Source organism: Aricia agestis, chromosome 10, assembly GCF_905147365.1.
Source record: "Aricia agestis chromosome 10, ilAriAges1.1, whole genome shotgun sequence".
Classification (NCBI taxonomy): Eukaryota; Metazoa; Arthropoda; class Insecta; order Lepidoptera; family Lycaenidae; genus Aricia; species Aricia agestis.
This window is the reverse complement of record NC_056415.1, coordinates 3,017,026-3,041,424: the sequence shown is the minus strand read 5'-3', so window position 1 is coordinate 3,041,424 and position 24,399 is coordinate 3,017,026. Positions and strand designations below refer to the sequence as shown.

The 24,399-nt window shown below is 36.8% G+C and overlaps 1 protein-coding gene across 2 annotated transcripts in view; it reads left to right on the top strand.

Moving 5' to 3' along the window:
• Positions 1-19,269, top strand: part of LOC121731327 (ATP-binding cassette sub-family D member 3) — a 31,008-nt gene extending 11,739 nt beyond the window's left edge. The window contains exons 5-16 of one of the 2 annotated variants that reach the window (XM_042120721.1): positions 1,238-1,418; positions 5,303-5,372; positions 9,652-9,746; positions 10,771-10,888; positions 11,848-11,945; positions 12,155-12,338; positions 13,028-13,157; positions 13,551-13,725; positions 14,962-15,069; positions 15,187-15,252; positions 17,049-17,153; positions 18,932-19,269. In XM_042120721.1, the coding sequence (XP_041976655.1) occupies positions 1,238-1,418; positions 5,303-5,372; positions 9,652-9,746; positions 10,771-10,888; positions 11,848-11,945; positions 12,155-12,338; positions 13,028-13,157; positions 13,551-13,725; positions 14,962-15,069; positions 15,187-15,252; positions 17,049-17,153; positions 18,932-19,066 (1,465 nt within the window). In that variant the 3' untranslated portion in view covers positions 19,067-19,269. Of the gene's footprint in view, positions 1-1,237; positions 1,419-5,302; positions 5,373-9,651; positions 9,747-10,770; positions 10,889-11,847; positions 11,946-12,154; positions 12,339-13,027; positions 13,158-13,550; positions 13,726-14,961; positions 15,136-15,186; positions 15,253-17,048; positions 17,154-18,931 lie in introns of both variants that reach the window. The other variant, XM_042120720.1, reaches the window with a different exon arrangement.
• The last annotated feature ends 5,130 nt before the right edge of the window (positions 19,270-24,399 follow it).

The following is a 24,399-nucleotide window of genomic DNA, read 5'->3' as shown; positions in this document are numbered from 1 at the left end:
ATCACATGTACTTTTTATATTTTTTTCGTTAAAATAGGGTATTTTAAGAATATAAATTAAATAATTTTGAAATGCATTGGCTAGTTTTTTCTCAATAAATTTTTAAAGTTTCGCTCTGACGTCATCATCGGCAGCTAATTGATCTCTGCAGTATGTTTCAAATTTTCTTTCAATCTTATTTATAATGGCTGGTTCGTCAAATGCAAGTTCTCATTATGTGAAAACTGATACGAGAAGCTTACCAAAAGTTCGAAACGTAATGTTGGTCGACTTTATTGCTAATTTAACGGCATTGAAGGTCAAACAAAGGTTAAACATATTTGTTCAAAAATATAAGTAACTAATGGGTATTTTTTTTCGTTTATATAGAGAAAACGATCACTGACCTTATTCCTCGAAATGTTTTTGTAATCAGCAAAATTAAAAAAAAATGGACAATCCCTATTAAAAAAATATATAAGCTTTAAAATGAGTAAGTACATTTGTTATTATCCATGTCATAGGAGATTTTAATTTATTATGCATGTCCATTGAATTATTTATTTTTAATATCATATATTCATTCAGTGTGTAATAAATGTTTTCATACAAAGTCATTATTCTGTTTTTTATTCAAATCTACAACTTTATTGCTAGCCCTACGGACATAAGCCCAAAAGTCATAAAAATAATTACTTGGGACCAATCGCCAGATGAAAAAATTATAAAAATTCATATCTGGTCATTGGGCCCACTGGGCCCAAAAACCTTGGTTGGGACAAAACACCAGAGTACTCGATCGGATGGCAGTTCATCTGTTTCTGATCAGAAATTTCGGACAATGTACGGCCGGCCTTAGGGTCGATTTTTCAATCGTCAGATAACTTTTACCTAAAGAATAAATATGAAACTGACATTTTTTCCATATAAAATCTGTCAAAACGCCAAATTTATTCCATTGGTAAAAATTTATGACAATTGCAAAATCAGCCCTTAAACGTAGGTTCATCAGTCATGTAAAGATTGACGAAAAATTGATCGTCTAACCCACGGATTGATGGATCAACATCTTGCAGTCGAGGACCAACTGCAACTGCCGCACGGTGATCTGCAGTTTCCATACTAAATTTTTATCCGCAATACACGGACCGCTCGAGCCTTGAGCGGTCGATACTTATTCAACGCGACTGCTCTAGAGCAGTCGGTCTCGACCGCATGCGTTTATGGCCAGCCTAACAATATATGCTTTTTGTTTCAGGGGTATGACATACTACAAGGTTACTAACCTCGACACACGGATATCGAACGCGGATCAGCTGTTGACCAATGATATCGACAAGTTCTGTGAAACCGTCATAGACCTGTATGGAAACATAACTAAACCGATACTGGATATATCTTTATACTTATACCGGCTTACAGTCAATCTGGGACCATCGGTAAGTAAAAGTTACGTAAGTTGTTGGTCTGTGAGACCGCCGGAGATACTTTGGCTAAACCTTTATCTATCGTCTAAATATACTTAGGTGATAGGTCTATCAGAGACTATCGCTAGACGCTAACTAAGGTATGATTAGAATAAGCTAGGCGTTTTATAACAAAAATAGCGGTCTGCGAGACCATCATACGAAAAGTCAATTTTCGTTGATCAGATTATAATCGAGGCTAGCACTTAATAGCTATTCTGCTGACTATCCTAATGTATCCAAATTATTAACACTCTTATGTAAATCCTGCATAATGTTTGCTAACACATTTTGAAGTATATTTTTCATTATTACGTTATTAGATCAAACATTAGGCGTTGCTATAGTGTATTAAATATTGACGAATTTTCAAAGACATAATCAACACTGTTTTTAGGGTTCCGTACCCAAAGAGTAAAAACGGGACCCTATTACTGAGACTTCAATGTCTGTCCGTCTGTCTGTCTGTCTCCAGGCTGTAACTCAAGAACGGTAATAGCTAGAGAGTTTAAATTTTCACAGATATCTGTTGCCGCTATAACAACAAATAAGTACTAAAAACAAAATAAAATTAATATTTAAGGGGGGCTCCCATACAACAAACGTGATATTTTAGCCTTTTTTTGCTTTATAACAATAATGGCAACAGGTAGATAGTTGAATTTTTCTCAAAGTCCTCAGTTATGTGTGTGCTTTAATATTTAATAATAATATTAAAATAAAATAAAAAATTAAGGGAGGCTCACATACAAAACAACACATTTTTGGCCTAATTTTGCTCTATAATGGTACGGAACCCTTCGTGCGCGAGTCCGTCTCGCACTTGGCCGATTATTATTTATACAGGGTGCAATTAAACCTACCGGCCAAATTTTTTAGGTCTTAGGTATCATTAGGAGAGTCCATTTAACCAAAAAATAGGGTGATAATTTTTTTACAACATTATTTTATCCCACTTAAAATCGTTGCAGAACGGTCACTTCGCGGCGGTGGGTAGAGCGGGGTGACGCGGGGGATGGCGGGAGGAAGGCGAATAAATGGACACTACGCGTCGCCGGCGCGTGTCTCCGGCGGCCGGAGACACGCGCCGGCGACGCGTAGTGTCCATTTATTGTAATTTGTAGTGTTTTTTAGGAAAAGTTTGGGAAGCTATTTCTCATGAGTGATTATAAAAGAAAAAATACTTACGTTAAAAACGTTAGTATTTTTTCTTTTATAATCACTTTTTTATTTTTTCTTATAATAATTTTTTCTTTTATAATCACTGTAAGTATATCGAAATAATTAATTGGCTGGAAGGTTTAATTATTGCACCCCGTATTAGTAATTGTAGTAAGTACGTAATCGGCAGAGGAAAAAATGTTCGTCTGATACGCGAAACTACTGACCCGGTTTTAATTTTGGCACTGTTATAACACGGTAAAGGATAATGAGCTTATTATCGCAAGCAAATTTTCCGCTGAATATTCCATTGTCGATGTCTAGCTGTACTCCATATTATATAGCTTGTCAAAAAAAGTAGACGCTGTACACAATTTTGAAATTAATATAATAATAAATACTTAATAACATAATATTAAATCGAGATAAAAATGTGCAAGGTAGTAATAGATATTATGTTGGATAATATTTAAAGTGTATAAGCGTTCTCTGTGGAAATACAAAGAGAAAAAACCATTTTTTGAGCGTGATTACCTACGTTTAGAAAATTTTATACTGCGTCTACTCTTTCTTGACAGACTTTCATTTATATTTTATTTTAAGTTTTTTTTCATTTAATTACTTATATTTTATAAATTATACCATACGGCATACCATAATACACAAGTTTGCAGATAATTATTGCAGATTAATATTATGATTAATATTCGTTTGTAACGCGTGCGAATCGACGCTGGACTTTAGAGCGACCACTCATCACATTCGATAACACTGAGTAAATGTTTACCTACGGAGTTCTGTTATTTATCCTTGAGCGCGATTTTAGTACCTTTTATTACTGAGTAAAACTGCCCATGAGTGCGTCATATGTGTAGGCAAATAAAATTCCTGCTGGAAAAAATACACCTATCACCATGTGCCATGGCCTACTCAGTCTATACTCTACATCTGTGACGAATTTAATCGTAATTGATCCACTATCCAGTAGCTACGATGCCTATTTAGAAACAAATCTTCGTTTTCTTAATAAAACTAGCTTTTTTTGCGAATCCATCCTGTCGTATGGAACCAGTAAACATTGTACTTTATCAAGGTTAAAGTAGCCAATGTGTTAATTGAAAGACTGCCCTACTACCATACCAAAGAACTTACCAATTCATACTTACTAATACTACTTATAGTTTTAGAGTGAAGATTTAACACAGAGTCACACACATTGTAATAAGATGACCTTAACACGTTAGTAGTGTAATTGCATAATATTATACTGATAATATGTATTAAATGGCATTATTTTAAAACAGCTTTTATTATTCAGTATCATTGAATTTATTACCTCAATAACATGTTTGACATTCTTTGTAATTTATAAATTATTAGATTTATTACCTAAGGGGTGTTACATGTTAATATTAATAATTACAAAAAATTATATTCAATACATAATTCCAAAAGTATACATATTCATGATATTTTGCATTACGTTTGTAATAGTAATTTTATGCATAATATAACAACAACTCTAGAATTTACATATTATATCTTTATAATTGCAGCAGACTTCTATAAGCGTAAGTTACGAAAATTATTCATTCGTAGAATACATAATTAGATACATATAGTAGGGAAGGTCGCGCTCAGTTTAAAAAGTTTCATACCGAGCGAAAATCGTTACAAAAATAGTATTCCACTAATACATAACAGCTTTGATCGTCAGCCACTACATAATGGGTGGAATAAAAATTGAGAGCATCTCAAAGTTGTTGTTGGGAATCGTATTGAATTGACATTAAAAAGATCGCAATTCGCACCCAATAAAGGTTCATATCTAGATTATATACGTTTAGGATTATATAGGTGTTATCTTAGTTTTAGTATATAACAACAGATGGCGCTCTTAAAGTAATATAAGTATATAAAATTCTTAGAAATATTGTTAATTCAAACTAAAATCGCCGTCCGCTGAATGTTTGCAGGTGGAAATGTCGTCTACGCGACGCCCTAGGATACATTGAGCGCGAAGTAGGGCTATATTGGCCATAGCTTATATCGGTGGCTGACGGTTTTTCCACCATCGTATTAGCGACTGACGGTTTTCTTTATTATTTACAAAGTAGAAACATTCACCTGTATAAATTTTGTACAGTATAAAATGACTTTATATTCAAAAAATTTTTACATGTTCAGTAACGCGACTGACGTTGAATCCCCCGTCTGCAATACGGCTGACGGTAATTTTTTGGTTAATCATGACCTCAATAATCACCCATCAAAGTTTCATTCGGTATAAAATCACTTTTCGCAACTATTTTTTTTTACAACTTTGAAATACTCTCAGTTAACATCCCACCACGGGTGCGGCGACTGACGCTAATTATATTGATTGATAAATATTAAGCTACCGCTGGACAAAAATTTGGTCGGTATGAAATGACTTAGGAAACGATAGCACTACCTCCCCTACTATAAGGACGCAAACAATAGGGACATCCCCATAGTCCATATACATTATTTTAGTTATTGAAGCGTTCATTTCTAAACCTATTTTACTGCTCGCTTGGACTTAGCAAACGCTAGCACTACCTCCCCTACTAATACTAGCAGCTAGGTCCTGGCCGGTTATGCGCACATTTTCTTTTACTTTAAATTGAATCTTGTCTATGTTATCTACATACTACATTTTTTATTGTTTTCAGACTCCTGGCATAGTAATGGCGTACTTGCTCGTTTCTGGAATGTTCCTCACATACCTCAGAAAACCTACAGGTAAACTCATCACAATTCGACATAGGTAAACTAGTAGAAGTATATACTGCGTGAAATTTAAATGGTTGTTTTCCCGCAGTAAAATGATTCTATCTTAGTAGTACAATATAGATTTGTGAAGTTTTTTTTATTCAAATCATAAATAGAATTCGGCCGGGTCATAGCCGCTCGCGCCTATGTATCTACGTCATACAAAATATTTTTTATTTCCAAAAAATAGCATGCAGAATGATTCGATAGTATTACGTATAGGTCAATCAAAAAAACAACAACTAAAATGTCACGTTGTATAACTTGTATTTAAAAATGTTGCCAAATGTAAATCGGATTTACCCACAATGGGTTCTGTACAAAATAGCAAAGTCACGCTTTTTGTGGCCTGCTTAATGAATCGTGTGATGTATTTGTGATCATAACTGCATTAAAACATCTATTAAAGTTTTAACTGTCTAGCTAGTAGTGTTAAGGGGAAATAGTAAATTACAGCTCAAGCTACTCTGCAGGATAGGAACATCCAGGGCAATAGATTTCATGATTGCATAAACGGTCTGTGAGACCGCAAGTCCATAAGTGCGAATTAAATGTTTCAAATATAATATAGTAACTGAGGGTTAAAAAAGGGAAATTGGAGTTATTAGGAATCCTTTAAAAACACCTCAAATATTTAAATCTAGAATTTATATTATTACTAGATGTCCCGCGCGGCTTCGCCCGCGTAAATTAGGAATTTTACAGAAACCGTACATTCTCCCATAAAAAATATTTCCCCCGTTTTTCCCACATTTTCCTGAGTTCCTTCGGTCGTAGTAGTCTTAGCGTGATAATATAATATAGCCTATAGTTTTACTCGATAAATGATCTAACACTGAGATAAGTTTTTAAATCGGACCTGTAGTTCCTGATATTGACGCGTTCAAGCAAACATACTCTTCAGGTTTATAATATTAGGTAGGTATAGATTTTTTTAATTATCGCTTGACAAACTCGAGTCTCGATCTAAAAGACTATGAAATGGTATAATATGGTAGTGATGATGATGATGATGATGAATGTAATTTGCATAGTAGCATATGCTTTCTGTTCTTAAAACAACACCGAAACTCCCAAACTTGTATCTATAAAGAATCAGGAATTCTCTCAGCACCTTCCGAACCACGGTATACCAGGTATACCTCGGTGCAAAATCTTACTTGTTGGTAGCATATGCTTAGAATACTTCTCACGAAACCGAAGTCACCATATGTTTCCCTATAAGTTTTGAGGAGTTCCCTCGATTACTTCTGGATCCTCATCAGATCACCACTTTTGTGAATATAATACCAAATTGGGATGATACCCTATATACCAACAACAACAACCAACCAACCAACCAACAACAACAACAAACGGCGTAGTAATCGTTGAATATAAGAAAACGAACATAACACCTCCCCCATTTTGAAAGTCGGTTAAAATTGTAGCCTATGTGTTATTCTGATGTATAAGCTATATTATTGTAAAGTTTCATTAAAATCTGTTCAGTAGTTTTTGCGTGAAAGAGTAACAAACATCCATACATCCACACATCCACACATCCACACATCCATACATCTAAACAAACTTTCGCCTTTATAATACTAGCTGTTGCCCGCGACTTCGTCCGCGTGGACTTCAGTTTATAGCGCGCGATGTCAACAAAATTTGTGTCAAAAGCTTTTATAAAAAAAACCCTGGTACCCCTTAAATCAATACAGCTGTGCAGTGTGCACACAATAAGTACTTCATTTTTTTATATTAAACTTTATATTTTATGCCAAATTTTAAAGCTTATTTAGCCCCCCAATTACACAACTTTACCCATAAACTATTTATCATTGATAGGTTTAGCCCCAATTTCACCAACGTCTGTTAGTGTTAACAGCTTGTTAAAATGTCCTGTCTTCTCTTTCATTCATATGAAAAACGAAACAGCTAACGTGATACTAATTCGAGCATTAACTTTAACAGTCGTTGGTGAAATTTGGTCTTAAGGTTACGTCACTGCCTGCACAGATAAAGTACTGAGTTATTTAATACCGTAGAATAGATATAACAATCGAAAAAAATCGAGACTTAAATGTAAGGTGATACCACCTCTTATAGAAAGACTTTTGAGCAAGCGTCAGCGCGATGTAGAAAACGCACGGCGCCATCTATTATGAATTTTTTGAACAAATTTACGACCCTTACAACCCTTTTTTCCAGTAAAAAAGTAGCCTATGTCCTTTCTCAGGCTTTATACAAAATTTCTGACTATCTGTATACAAAATTTCATTACAATCGGTTCGGTAGTTTTGGCGTTTGGCGTGAAAGCGAGACTGACAGACAGTCAGACAGACAGAGATACTTTCGCATTTATAATATTAGTATAGATTATGTGCATACTGCCCAGCTGTTTTTGGGTATTTTGATTAATTAAGGGCCGCGCTACACCGGAATGGCAGCGGCGAGGCGAGCACTTTCAGCGCTGCCATTCCGGTGTAGCGCGGCCCTAAGAGGGGTACCACTTACCAGGGTTTTAAAAAGTTTTTAAATTTGACACAAATTTTGTTGACACCGCGCGCTATAAACTAAAGTCCACGCGGACGAAGTCGCGGGCAACAGCTAGTTATGAATAAAAACAATAATATATAATAAAGTAGGTATGATTAGTTCTGTTACAATAATGAAGTAAAAAATAAAACGCCATCTGTTTTCATACATTAGAATTAAAATGTTGATAGCATTGATATATTTTCTGGATGGGATATAGGCCAACACGGTACACTCGAACTCCTTAGAAATGCAGTAGGAGTTCTATAAGATAAGATAGATTGATAATTATTATACCAAGTGATAATATTATTAAACATAATATTCTAACGTATTAAAAACTATAAACAAAAACATAATAACTAATAAGTATGATTAGTTCTATGTTACAATGAAGTAAAAAATAAAACGCCATCTGTTGAATCGTATTAGAACTAAAATGTTCATTGCATCGATATATTTCTGGATTTTTTATAATATTATACATAAAATATATTTAAGATTTTTGAAATTTTATTTTAATACACATCCAAGACCCAGGAACATTGAAAACTTTTTGTTCCGCCTGCGGGACTCGAACCCAGGACCCCCGGGATGAGCGCTGGCCACGCGCAATGCGAATTCATTTTCATCGATATTTTCATGGATATAAGATATTTTCCCACATCAAAATGTAGCCTATGTCCTTTCTCAGACTCTAGAATAACTGTGTACAAAATTTCATTGCAATCGGTTCAGTAGTTTTGGCGTGAAAGCGAGACAGACAGACAGACAGACAGAGATACTTTCGCATTTATAATATTAGTATAGACTAGTATAGATAGTATAGAAGTATAGATTAGTAGGACTTATTAGCAATAAAACAAACGATAACTATTTATCTTATTACTTATTTTGATTTGTAACTGTAATTTTTGTTATGTTAGTACAAGTCACAGTGGGATTGACTTCATCATTTTTGTACAAAATCCCTTAATAATAAAGATTTAAAAAATATTGTTAAAATATTGTAAAACTTTAAATTAGGTACTTAATTAACCCACTAGTTTCATTATTTCTAAGTTGTTAAATGTTACATTAGGTTGGTATATTTATTGAGTAACTTTAGGCCAGTATTACAATATTATACCTACAGTAGTGAGCTTTGATGTCGCACGATGCCGCGGCCGCCACCGGTGTGCACAAGTACCAAGCAGGTATGCCAGGATGGCCAGGTTTGCCAGCGCGGGGCGCGCCGCCCGCTTCCCCGCGGGTACCCCTCCGTTGCTCTGCGCAAGTACATTCGTTTCACTACTGTAAGGAATTGTAATTATTAGTAATACTGTGCCGTTAGTTTACAAAGTTTAAAATGTTGTGCCAATGTCTTATAATTATTACCTAGCTTAAACCAAATTTTAGTTTAAAATATTAAATAATTGTCACGCAACCGGCAACACCTTATACAGGGTGTAACAAAAATAAGTGATAATAATTTAGGGTGTGTATGTGTTCCTTTCATAGAGTTCACTGTGAAAGTAGCAGCGCTGAAAGACCAAAATTTTTTTTAACTTTTGTATGGGAAACTCGTGACGCTCGGGCTCTTGCCCATACAAAAGTGAAAAAAAATGTTTGGGACTACCTAGTTTTTTTTTATGTTAGGTGAAGTAAAGTGTCTTGTGGCGTAGTTTAGACATCCATGTTGAAATCTACCTGGAATTATTGTTTTTTAATATAAAACACTTTTCTTCAGCTCGTATGACCGTCCAGGAGCAAAAGTTGGAAGGTGAATTCCGCTACGTGAATTCTCGGCTCATCACCAACTCGGAGGAGATCGCTTTCTATCAGGTATGTAGTTTTACTTACATATTTTGGACATTGCTATAATGAGGCAACTAGTACTATCAGAGAAGTTGAATGGCGGACCTACGTAATTTGGTTGCGTTTTGTCAAATCCAGCTGACAGAGCACGAATCACATTGAATTGAATTATCCGACCAAATGACAGGTCTGTCAAATCGAAGAAATCGATTCATAGGAATCGATTTCTTCGATGGTACTATAAGAGAAGTCGATTTCTAGGCAGATGGGGGACCAACATAGTTTGGTTGCGTTACGTGAAACCCAGCCGACAGATCACAAATCCGGGAGTTGACAGTATGTTTAAAATTTTAAAATAATTATTAAATTTTATAGATTTATTGATAAAAACTCTAAAACAATACAAATTAAGAAAAAATAATTATTGATTTATTTTATTTTACATTGAAAAAAAAATGGATTTATTAACTGTAAGTCACGTGATTGGAAACGCTAATCTGAAGAAGTGACGTCATCGTTCAGTGTCAAACAAAATTGACAGTTGTTAGGTTAAACACTTTAACTTACTTTTGCTCTGTCTACGCTTGTTTTGTTTCATGAACGATGACGTCACACATCACGTGACCATAATGCTGCGTTTTTGTGACATATTTTGAATTTAGTATTTAAAATAATTTTTTACTCATTCTAGGGCATAATAATGAATAAAATATTAATTTACAGGTATTATTGTAAACAACTGAAGCGCTTAAAACTATTTTTTAAAAGTTGTCAACTCCCGGATTAAATTGATATTACATAATCCGACCAAATGATGCAGGTCTGTCTGTCAAATGCCTAGGAATCAATTTTTTCTCGATGGTACTAGTGGTACTACGCTGTCTATTTTAGCTAACTCTATTTTTTAGTGAAAGAGGCAGTAGCGTTGGGTGTTTTTCAGAACTTTCTATCAAACATCACAACACCTTGTATTCGCTGTGTAAATTCTTACTAGTTAAATGCGAATTGTGTCTGTCTGTCACCTCTTCACGCTTTTTATGTTTTGTTTCAGGGAAGCAAGCGTGAACAGCTGACAATCCTGGCCAGCTTCTACAAGCTGACAAGGCATCTGAGGAACTTCCTCAATTTCCGAGTGGGGATGGGCTTCATCGATAATATCGTTGCCAAATGTAAGTAATGGGGCAACCCTAGTTAAGTTGTGACGATACTCACAACTAGCGCCACAATCCCGCATCGCGATTCGCGCCAGGAGGCCTACTACGAAACCGTGTTGAGACTCAAACAATCGGACGAGAATGCCGCGTCCTGCTCTAACAACGTCATTTCACGTTTGTTAGAGTAGGACACAACATTCTCGTACGATTGTTTGCTTTACTATCTCGCTCGGTCGCAAGATCTTTAAGGCGTCCCCGCATATTCCCACAAAGTGTTTTGTGAAGATTTATATCAGAGCAAGACCACGTTGCTCTGTTGTGTTGCAGTGCTATAACGAGCTGTCGATAATAAACGTGACTATTTTCAGTAAAAAAATCTGTCTAAAGAATTGCAGCAACTTAATTAAAATAATAAAATATTTAATCGCCCTGTATAAAAATTTACTAAACGTTTCCTTCATCTATATATTAATACGTGAGCCAAAAACTGTGTATCCCTTTTGACGAAAAATTGAGAAACGTAGGTGAATGAAATTTTTGCACAGTTATAGTTTATATGGTGAAGGAGTGCATAGAGCTAATATTATTTTGAAATTATGCTTTTATCATACATTTTTTAACAAATAAAACATTACACACACTATGACACACACACAGGAAAAATGACAGATTTTTAAGTGACAAGCCTATACATACGAATTATACTCTTTGCACATACGAATTATACAATGCTTACACGGCCAGTCTGAGATCAGCTGAGTCCCAGAGACAAGAGTTGAAAAAAAATATGATAAAGTCAATATTTTTTTACAAAATATAGTTAGGTAGTAGTCCTAATGTCGTTAAAACTAAGGTCGACTTTCGACCATTGGGCGATCTCTAGTCAACATAGAAACACAAAACGTTTTTCTTAGCAACTTTATATTAAATATCATTGCTATAGATGAAACTTATTAGTTTTGTGTAACTTTCAGATGTTGCCATAGTAATAGGCTTTTACGCCGTGTCCAGGCCTTTCTTCGCGAAAGACCACAACCTCCTTTCTACTGGTACCGAGCAGGACCGGTTCAGGGTAAGTTCCAAAAAGATTCGTTAACCTGAGTCCTTATTATAAAGTTCATTTATTTTTAAATATTTGGTTGAATCTACTATTTGATGGAATGACTAGCGCGTTCATTGACTGACGACATTAAATTAATGGGATGACTGCGGTCTGCGACATATGGCTCGCTATTAGCAGGCTTTATAACTGATGCCCAAAATGCTTACGTCACGTCACAGCACTACTACACGTATGGGCGCATGATAGTCAAGATGGCGGAAGGCATTGGCCGGCTGGTGCTGTCCGGGCGCGAGCTGGCGCGGCTGGCGGGGCTCACGTCGCGCGTCACTCAGCTGCGACACGTGCTCGCCGACGTCAACGCGGGACACTACGAGCGCACCATGCTGGACAAACAGGACGGAGGTACGTAGCGTCGGCCGCGCGCAAGATGGCGGCTGTTGACTGAGCTGCAACAAAACTTTGAAAGTGTTTGTACTTTTCCTGGCATTTATAAATTATTATAAACATTAAATAATATGTTAGCTGCAGTACACCTAGCACTGCTGTTTTAAAACTTTTTCAATAAGTGTCATTTATATATTATCTTATAACGCATGAAGCCAAAATAATATTTAACCCTCTTACTATTCTATAGTTTGTGCGTTTTATGATGATATGCGTGACACATTATAATTGACAATAGTAGGGAAGTTACCTAACAAAAATTAATCGATAGTTTAAAAATATCGAATCACTTCGTAAAGGAATTGCAATCGAAATTATCGATTTCGTACTGACATTTCAGTGGTGCCAGCGATTTAAGATGGCCGCCCTTTTTATCGATTTGATTTCGATCCAACAGAGTCAATCTCTATTGACATAAGTTCCGTTTCATGCATATGACATTTTTGAAATGTTTTCGTAACAATAAATTTATACTTCTATTTCACAGTTAATATTTATAATTTTTATTAATAAGTTAGCATTTAGCATCTTTTCATTTTTATTCATTTACAATTATTAATAATATACACTATTTCTGTGGTTTGTACGATAGTCGGCCAACTTTAAATTGTATATCTGCGGGGACCCTTAAACTGCCCTCTCTACAGGTCTGCCAACCATCATGGCGCCGGGCGCGGGCAAGATCGTTTACCAGGACAAGATAATCAAGTTCGACCGCGTACCGCTCGTCACGCCGAACGGAGATGTCCTCATACATGAGCTGAGCTTTGAAGTTAGGTTAGTCAATCAAATATATTATATGAGCAGTAGCGGAGTTAAGGGGGTAGGGGGCAGTGGCGACGCTGGGCGCCGAATAAAAAGGGGCGCTGAAGGCAAACAAAAGGGGCGCCAAATTTTATCAGCACCCTGAGTACGGGGGGTTACCCCTACTTGCGACACAAACGAGAATCGATTCATCAAAGTGACTCAATTTGTAACTATTCAGGATAGACAATTTTTTCAAGCTGCACTCTCGTATGCTTTGAATATACATTGGATCAGACTCGTAAGAAAAATCGAATCTGTTTCAGTTAATCAGCTACCCTAGTAGACAAAACCTGAAACTTTGAGAGATAACTAATTTTGTGAAGAGCTGCGAGCTTAACATCGAAAACATATTAACTTTTTCAGGTCGGGCATGAACGTGCTAGTGTGCGGGCCGAACGGTTGCGGAAAGTCGTCGATGTTCCGAACTCTCGGGGAGCTGTGGCCGTTGTTCGGCGGCACCCTCACCAAGCCGCCGAAGGGCAAACTGTTCTACGTCCCGCAACGACCTTACATGACACTCGGCACGTTTAGGGACCAAGTAAGTGCCATTCTATGATTGTTTAAACGTTAATTTATCTTTATAAAAAATATTCGTAAACGTTGTCACAGACCAAATAACGGTACACCGCCATCTATGAAGAAAATTCTCCGAACATGACTCATGTCATGTCTAATTTAGTGCTCATTAAGTTTTAAAACCGACGCCACATTGTTCTAGTGTGTGTGTGGTGAGACTAGGAGCCATATTATAATGATATATCCCAACAAAGTCGTAGATGCACAGTGCATTCGTCATGACTAGTGGTGTTCCTAACGGCTATATTTTCATAACACGCTATATGAAATATGCTACATCTTTCAAGCGCGCTAGTTTTGACGCTACGTTATAACGAATAAAATCTCGATTCTTTCAAGCGCGCTAGTTCATTCATTATAACGTAGCGTCAAAACTAGCGCGCTCCAATTCTCGATTTTTTCAAGCGCGCTAGTTTTGACGCTACGTTATAAGTTATAACGAATGAAATCTCGATTCTAGACGCGTTGTAAAGTTACCGACGTTATTGAAATTCTTTCGTTATGTTATAACGTCTGATTATATACGATGATGCTTAACGTCTATTTTATTATAACGCGGTGAGTTAATATATGAATATAACGTGTTTGTAAGATATTTAGAATAATATAATCGTTATATATAACTAATTTATAAGGCATTACTATTTGGTTAATTTTATAATTTGCAAATATAATGAACTTCCTTTGATACTTTGCAGGCTTAGGACTGTCTTTAATTTTACCTTTAAGTTCTATTCATATTATATTTGAACAAACATGATTTGTAAAATTATAGGCGTATAAGTATGTACTTATATGACATATATACCTACCTATATGCGCGAATGGGACATGCCTGGCAACACTGAAAAAGTATTACAGCCGTATAATTCACCCGATTCACAACGAAATGACACGACAACGATCGAACGAAAATCGCGCGCGATCGGCAGCGCGGACGGCGCGCCGCGCTAGGTCAATGACCGCGTGATCGTTATAACGTAGCGTCCTATGCATAGACTTATAGCGCGCGCTATTCGTTGCGAAGAACTAGCACGCTATTTTTTTCAGCTATTACGCGTTATGTTAGCCACCACTAGTCATTCATGACATCATGAACACTAGTCAGTTTGTTTTATATTTCAATACTTACCCATTGTCAGATGCCAAATAAATGCTCATAACAACTTGTAAACAAAATTATTCTTCGTTATTTCAGGTGATCTACCCGCAAACTCACGAAGAGATGGTGCGTCGCGGCCGCTCGGACGAGGAGCTGGAGCGGTTCCTGCGCATCGTGCAGCTCAGCTACCTGACCGCGCGCGAGGGCGGATGGGACGCGGTCGAGGACTGGATGGACGTCCTCTCAGGGGGAGAGAAACAGCGGATAGCGGTTAGTAACCAAACTCCTAAATGGCAGCTCAGCTACCTGACCGCGCGCGAGGGCGGCTGTGACGCGGTCGAGGACTGGATGGACGTCCTCTCAGGGGGAGAGAAGCAGCGGATAGCGGTTAGTAACCAAACTCCTAAATGGCAGCTCAGCTACCTGACCGCGCGCGAAGGCGGCTGGGACGCGGTCGAGGACTGGATGGACGTCCTCTCTGGGGGAGAGAAGCAGCGGATAGCGGTTAGTGGCCAAACTACTCCGAAATGGCAGCTCGAACTCCTAAATGGCAGCTCAAACTCCTAAATGGCAGGCCAAACTTCTAAATGGCAGCAGAAGCAGCGGATAGCGGTTAGTAACCAAACTCCTAAATGGCAGCTCAGCTACCTGACCGCGCGCGAGGGCGGCTGGGACGTGGTCGAGGACTGGATGAACGTCCTCTCCGGCGGAGAGAAGCAGCGGATAGCGGTTAGTGGCCAAACTCCTAAATAGCAGCTTAGCTACTTGACCGCGCGCGAGGGCGGCTGGGACGCGGTCGAGGACTGGATGAACGTCCTCTCCGGCGGAGAGAAGCAGCGGATAGCGGTTATAAGTGGCCAAACTACTCCGAAATAGCAGCCCGAACTCCTAAATGGCAGGCCAAGCTCCTAAATAGCAGCTCAGCTACCTGACCGCGCGCAAAGGCGGCTGGGACGCGGTCGAGGACTGGATGGACGTCCTCTCCGGCGGAGAGAAGCAGCGGATAGCGGTTAGTGGCCAAACTCCTAAATAGCAGCTTAGCTACTTGACCGCGCGCGAGGGCGGCTGGGACGCGGTCGAGGACTGGATGAACGTCCTCTCCGGCGGAGAGAAGCAGCGGATAGCGGTTATAAGTGGCCAAACTACTCCGAAATAGCAGCCCGAACTCCTAAATGGCAGGCCAAGCTCCTAAATAGCAGCTCAGCTACCTGACCGCGCGCAAAGGCGGCTGGGACGCGGTCGAGGACTGGATGGACGTCCTCTCCGGCGGAGAGAAGCAGCGGATAGCGGTTAGTGGCCAAACTCCTCCGAAATGGCAGGACAAACTCCTAAATGGCAGGCCAAACTCCTAAATTGCAGTCCAAACTCCCAAATAACAGCTTAGCTACTTGACCGCGCGCGAGGGCGGCTGGGACGCGGTCGAGGACTGGATGGACGTCCTCTCCGGGGGAGAGAAGCAGTGGATAGCGATTAGTGGCCAAACTCCTAAATAGCAGCTCAGCTACCTGACCGCGCGTGAGGGCGACTGGGACGTGGTCGAGGACTGGATGGACGTCCTCTCCGGGGGAGAGAAGCAGCGGATAGCGATTAGTGGCCAAACTCCTAAATAGCAGCTCAGCTACCTGACCGCGCGTGAGGGCGACTGGGACGTGGTCGAGGACTGGATGGACGTCCTCTTCGGGGGGAAAAGCAGCGGATAGCGGTTAGTTGCCAAACTCCTAAATGGACGAGGTCACAGAATTTATACAAAATAGTCCAATCCATTTATGAACATAGGAACTCCCGTGGGTCTAAAAATCGGTCAACATTATTTTTCATCCGCGAACCAAACGTAATACCGTCCTGTATCGCGCCTATCGAAGAAACTGAGATCAACGTTACATAATATGCAAAGTCCGAAATGGTAACAAGCTTATATTATATACCCACACCATTTATTGCAAAACAACCTTTTCCGGATTAGCTATGTAGTTATCAATATTGACCAGTACTAATACGACATGCATCTATCTCTTTTTCACCTATAATAATTTTACACGTAAACGTAAATGCGTTATCTACCTCTAATAGCGCTTCTGTTCTTCCAAGCGCCGTAGTTCGCTAGTGTTTTAAGTAACTTATACCTACAATTTCGCCTAACATTTTACACGTAAACCCGAATGACACAGCAATATATCCGACAGATGGCGCGTCTGTTCTACCATGAGCCGCAGTTCGCTATACTGGACGAGTGCACGAGTGCCGTGTCGGTCGACGTCGAGGGACAGATGTATCAGTACTGTAAAGAGGTGAGATTTCACATTTTTTTGGCCGTTTAAAGAGTCTTGAATACTTCACTTTCCTCCTTCCTTATACCACGGAATATATATTAGTAGTACCAACTTATACAGACATGTATATATTTAAATTACTATACAAGTCTGCTTGTCTTCTTCTGGCATATTACGAGGGCTGCTATTTATGTATCCGGAATTAAAAAAAGAAACAAACATATATCATTTAATATGGTTTTATTGCTTTTCAAAATATTCGCCGCGATGATCGACACACTTTTGCATACGCTGGAACCAATTTTCATAGCACTTTTTCCATTCTGATTGAGGTATCTCCAAAACGTGCATTTTGAACGCATCAACAGCCTCTTCGCGGCTCGAAAAACGTTGACCACGTAATTTGTTCTTCGCGTATGGAAATAAAAAGAAATCGTTAGGTGCCAAATCAGAGCTGTACGGCGGATGACCAGTCAATTCGATCTTTTGACCCTCCAAAAACTGAGTTGTTTCAGCTGAGGTGTGACAGCTAGCATTGTCGTGATGTAATATGATTCTGCGTTGTCGGTTGTCCTTTCTTATTTCTTCAAAGACTTCTGGTAAACAAATGGTCGTATACCATTCAGAATTAACCGTTTTACGATTCTCTAATGGCACTGTAGCCACATGTCCATTAATTCCAAAAAAACAGGCGACCATTTGCTTCAAAGTACTTTTTGCACGAGTAACTTTTGTTGGTTTCGGCTCATCTTGGAACACCCACACCGTTGACTGTTGTTTAGTTTCGGGGTCATATGCATAGATCCAAGATTCATCACCTGTGTAGATATTATAAACGGCTTTTGACGTACCACGGTTGAATTTTTTTATAATTTTTTTGCACCAATCGACACGAGCCCGTTTTTGATCGATTGTCAAGTTGTGCGGAATCCAACGCGAACATATTTTTTTTACAGCCAAATGTTCGTGTAATATCTTATGTATGCTCGTCATACTTATGCCTAAGGACGCCTCTATCTCGCGATATGTAACATGACGATCACGCATTATTAGTTCCCGCACAGCATCTATATTTTGTGGGACAACAGCTGTTTTTGGGCGACCTTCTTTATTTTCATCCGTGAGCATAGACCGCCCACGATTAAACTCACTGTACCAGTGATAAACAGTGGTTTTTGATGGTGCTTCATCTCCAAAAGTTGCGGTGAGTTGAATAAAGCACTGTTGTTGATTTAGCCCACGCCGAAAATCGTAGTAAATCATTGCACGAAAATGTTCACGCGTTAAATCCATGGCAAATGAAGACACGCAATTTTCAAAATGACGCCACAATGGAAAAATAATTGACAGTCACATGAAACAAAATGTATTCTTCAACCAAAGAGTTCTATTTTCAAATGTTGTAATTACTTTTTAAATATTTCTTCTTGTAAGTGGCCAGTTCCGGATACATAAATAGCAGCCCTCGTAGAAATATCATATTATAAATATTTATATGCTGTATAAATATTTTTATGCGGTTAAAAGTCCCGCAAAATTAAATGGAATTTTTGTCATAGCACAATGTACTTACCTTACTACTACTTTTTTCAACAGAGAGTTGTTATACTTAAGTTTGACGTGTATGTGTGTGTATGTCTATGGCATCATAGCATCCAAACGAGTGGACCAATTTTAATGTAGTATTTTTTCTTTGATAACTGACATGATCGTTAGTGTTCTTACCAGTAGTAAGTCCGTTTTTGTTCATGTGCGTTTATGGATGTTTGCCTAAAATAAATGATTTATTTTTATAGGTGGGCATATCCCTATTCACGGTGTCACACCGGAAATCCCTGTGGGCGCACCACGACCACTACCTGCAGATGGACGGTCGCGGCGGCTACGTGTTCGGCCGCATCGACGACGCCACGGAGGAATTCGGCTCGTGATCGCCGCCCGTCGTCGTAGTGATCGCCGCCACGGTGGGCCGGTGGAAGTCTGTGAAGTCATCGTGAGCGCGATACCAGCAGATTCAGGCCCTATTTCACAAACGTCTGTAAGGGGCCCTAGGCGAGCAATTTTATAGCACAATATCACGTGTTGCGTAATATTATTGACCGTCTAGGGTTGATGTTGAACATCGCGCGCCTTCATTCTAATAAACTGTTCAATGAAATTGAAGCGTGATATTGCACAATACAATTGATCGTCTAGGGGCCGGCTTAACAGTTTGTTAAAATGTATATGTATATGAAAAATGAAAGAGGAAATGTGATACTAATTCGAGCATTAACATTAACAGTTAACCGGTGGTAGGCAACGTAGTTTCTTCGTTCGACTTTCAAAAAGTGTATCATGATACCCATTTTGAATAAAAAGAAATTTATTTATTTATTTAGTTGTTGGCGAAATTAAACCTTAGCATGGTTATACCATTGAAGCGGTTTCATTCTACGGAAGTATAGACAAAGTGACAAAGGAAATCCGCCATTTTGTCACTAAAATCTGTCAGTATGTCGAATCTTTCCCGTTCTTATGTAATAATTTAATTTCACCATCGTCTGTTAGTGTTACCAGCTTGTTACAATGTCATGCCTTCTCTTTCATTCATATGAAAAACGAAAGAGGTAAGTGATACTAATTCGACCATTAACATTAACAGTCGTTGGTGAAATTGAACCTTAGCAGCATGGTCACCATAGAAGCGGTTTCTTACTACCGAAGAATAGACAAAGTGACAGTTAGACAAAGGAAGTCCGCCATTTTGTCACTAAAATATGTCAGTATGTCCATTTCTAATGTTGTAATCCTGTAGTAGTGTGCCCACGATGAATCTCACAAGATTAGGTACCGTGCGCGTTCTAGAGAAAGAGTAGATGCTGAACTAAATTTTCTGAATTAGGATCGTAATACATTAAACGTTAAATAACCAGCGTTAATGATTATAATTGATAACAATCATGAACGCTGGGTATTTCCACAGACAACATATTTTGTACGCTTTAAATATTCATTCTGGCTAAAAAAAATATTTTTTATACGTGTTTGAAAAATTATGTTTGGCGTCTACTCTTTTAACAAGCTTTACAAACCAATTTGACATAATTATTAATAATTACGATGATAAAATTCGATTGTCTGTGTGCTTGTCAATGTTCAATACCGTACTTGTGTTATGAATGTATATTTTTAAAGATGGCAAATCGATGTGCAAATATCCATGTATTCAACGACTGGCCTTTAGTATAAAAAATACACCTACTCACTTATATATAATAAAAGTGAAATAAATACAATAGGCCTAGTAAATTTACCTTTATTATTTTTTTTTTTGTTAAAATTGTACGAACGTACATTCGTTTTTGTTAATAAGTACCACAATAAGCATTTCCAGTACTTGTTACCTTAATTATGTTGTATAACAAGCATATTATTACTTAATGCATGAAACTAGAACAAGTGATATTTAAATAATCTTGATACTCAATCGCTTTACTTGTAAATATGTTATTTTACATTTTATGTCATAACACTCAGGTAAACTCTAATCCAAAGTTTTGTTACATTTAATATGGCCAAAATTTAGGTCTAAATTGGTTGTACTGAGTGTTGAAAATAGTCCGCCGACTTTAAATAATTTAAATTTAAAATGCTTAACAAATTTTAATGGCTGAATTTTTGGCAAAGTGAAAATAAATAATTATTCATAACTATGAAAATAATTAATAATATGTAAGGATGTGGCGAAACATGGCGGCAACACTCAAAAGTCAAAACAGATTCTTTTATTGATATTGGATATTGTCTTTAAAAAGTTGTTGTTTTGACTATTATAACGGAAAGTTATATATTTAACGGACCTCCCCAGCAGGAATTAAAATTTAACACCGTGTTAGGCGATTTGACATGACATTAGCGTATGGTGGAACGCTCGATAGCTCTAACAGGCCGTTAACTGATTTAACAAGCCGTTATTTATATATCATTGCTTGATGAAACTGGGTCCTAAATGTACGAGTCTAAAAGTAACCAAAAATTGTAAAAGTCATTTGTTAATAGTAATAATGTTGAAAACTTTTGGAGAAAAGTTTTGGCCATTTCATTTCCCGTCTAAACATTATATGGAGATAATATATAAAACTGATGTTTTACTTGAATTATTCAATAAATTATATTTTATAAATCTTTATAGGCTTATCTTATTATTTATGTACAAATAAAATTACATATAACGAGCGCGATAAATAAAAGTTATTCAATTACTAGTGTGATGACGTCACATTCAAATCGGAAGTACCGCAAAGGCGTTTTCGCAAAAGTACAAATCATATTTTCATTAAATCATATTTTGAAATCGACTTTATTTATCAATCATAAGCTTTTATTTGATGATAAGGGTGAAATACGGTTTCCTATACCAATTTCTACTAGAAATATGTATTTGTTCAATGAAATTAAATATAGGTCTAGTAGCCTATTCTAAATTTAATTAAAACTTGCACGAGTATGCCGACTTATCAATCAAATTGTGTTTTATTGACATCGATGGGGGCTCGCTTTAGGAACAACTGTAGCAAATTTCAAAACTACATGAATTATTTGGCCTGAATTCCTTAATTTTCCCAGGCTAATGACATAATGAAAAAAAACATGCTTTTTGTAATATTATTGATAATAACAGTAGTTAAGGCATGTCTATATTATGTATAATAATATTATGTCAAGGCTAATAAGAAGTTACTGTTTCATTTAATTACAAAATTGCTAAAGTAAAAGTAAGGAGAAAGTAGTGTTGTTATAATGTTAGGTGGCATAGTTTAAGTTACGTAAATATTTTGGCATAATTTTGGCCTATAATCTATATGTTCGATGTTATTGTATTAGGATAATACTGTGTTCTAAAATATATTTATTTATAATATAACTTATATTTATTAATATAAGTTATATTTGATAATGATTAAAATGTTTATGTTTATTGGTGTTATAATAACCGGTTTATTTATTACCTAGTAAAATAATTTTATTCAAGGTAAAATTTTCCTTAAAAAAATTGCGATTGTTTTCGTTATGTAGAATATGTATGTAACTATGTACTTACTTGTTTTTGGTTCTTGCCCACATTAGTTGTAGTTTTGTGTACCCAAAAATACAAAGTACGTAAGTAGCGTAATTTTAAGATTTTTATGTAGTAAAATATTAAAAAAAATAGCAATTTTTAACAATACTAATTAAATATTATTATGTAATTACTTTTGTTGTGTAATTATATGTAAACTTAAATGGGGAAACACAGTTTTATGTAGAACTATGAAATCAATACTATTCATTTATAAATCTATATATATAAAACTCAAAGGTGACTCACTGATTGACATAGTGATCTATTAACGCACAGCCCAAACCACTGGACGGATCGGGCTGAAATTTGGCATGCAGGTAGATGTTATGACGTAGGCATCCGCTAAGAAAGGATTTTGATAAATTCCAACCCCAAGGGGTTCAAATAGGGGTTGAAAGTTTGTATATAATAATACTTCTTAACGCGAGCGAAGCCGCGGGCAAAAGCTCGTGTCATGTAAAGTGTCTTGTCACCACTCACCAGACTCCAGAGGATGGTGTAAAATTATAACAAATGACTTAAAGTCGATACAAAATATTAATTGGTATGATATAAAGGTCAAAAATTAGCAGATATTTTAAATAAAATAAAGATATAATGGTAAACAGTAAGTGTTTCCAAAATTTCAGCTTCATAATTTTTGTATTTTTTTTGTTATGAGCTTTCAAAGTAAGATAGCCAAGTCGATTTTTTTAGATTAATTAACTTAATACTTACATATTTATTTACCACTAAAAACTGATACAATTTAAAACAACTTTTGTCATAGAACCACTTCCAAAAACGCAATTTACAGCTTAACTTACTCAGACGCGACGTCATAGTTTGCTAATATTTTTTAAACTTCCGACCAAATCTTTTTGGTCGGAGGTTAAAAGAGGGGTGTTATAATTTTGTATAAGTATATAGCGTTTTAGGAAGGTCTGTTTTATGTGATTTTTGAATTTTCATATTATCTTGAAGAATTTTTAAGCTATCAGAGTCATTCTTTCTCGATGTTTCTATTTTTGATAGGTATTTTAATTACCAATAAAAAAAATAGACATGTCTATTGGACGTTGTTTGTGTCCTTACCTACAAAAAATTACGTATTGAGTATCAATGCAGTTATGTTCTTAAGATCATTTAATAAAAATTTTTGACATAAACAACATTTTTATGGGTTAGTAGACCGTACACAAATGCTCAAAAGCGACCAATAATTAATGTTTCATATTATATTTTGATTATACAAATTGCAAAGTATGCTAATATTGTTGCGACATTCATTAACGCCCGTTCCCAATATTTGATCTATCTCTGGTTTTGCCCTACTAGAGATAGGAATAGCTCACATTAGACATAAGAGACATATATTATATGTCAATTGTGAGCTATTCCTATCTCTAGTAGGGCAAAACCAGAGATAGATCAAATATTGGGAACGGCCGTTACTGATACAATATAAATACAGTCTGTCAAGAAAGTGAAGAAATTAAAAAGTGGCAACATCGTAGTGTCATCACTTTCAAATCAATCTAAGAAAAAAGGAATGACACTACGATGTTGCCACTTTTTTAATTTCTTCACTTTCTTGTCAGACTGTAAATTTACTTACCTTAGATTTGTACCTAAATTCCGTTCCGTTTTCGAATAGTAGGTGGCGTCACAGAATACATAATAATATTAGTACCTTATGGTGGCGTCGAAGAATTTCTGAATCATGTTAAGTACCTACTCATGTTATTTGTAAATATTTAGGTATAAAGTTGCTGTGATAAATGTTAACGAAGTCGGTTCGGTGTTGGGATGTCGGTTATGGACTAATAAATGAATGTCACTAAGAAATTGTCGTTTTATTTGGATACATAATATTTTGTTTTGCTAGGAGCCCTCAGCTCTTCCTTACGCGTAAACTGTTACTAGTCACTCGGCTAGGCCATGCTTAAGGAATTTACCCTCAGATCATGTGGTGTCTATCATATGTCTATGCTGTGTTGTGTGCACTGTGCAGCGTGTCGTGTTTAATTGTTAATATTATAGTTTCACAATAATGTAATAAGTACTACTAACAATAAAAGACAAATTAAATATAAACATTTGAATAACCTTGCATATCCGCTATTTCCATGTAGTAAAATAATTCAAAGATCATTAGATATACAGTATACACTCTAATGT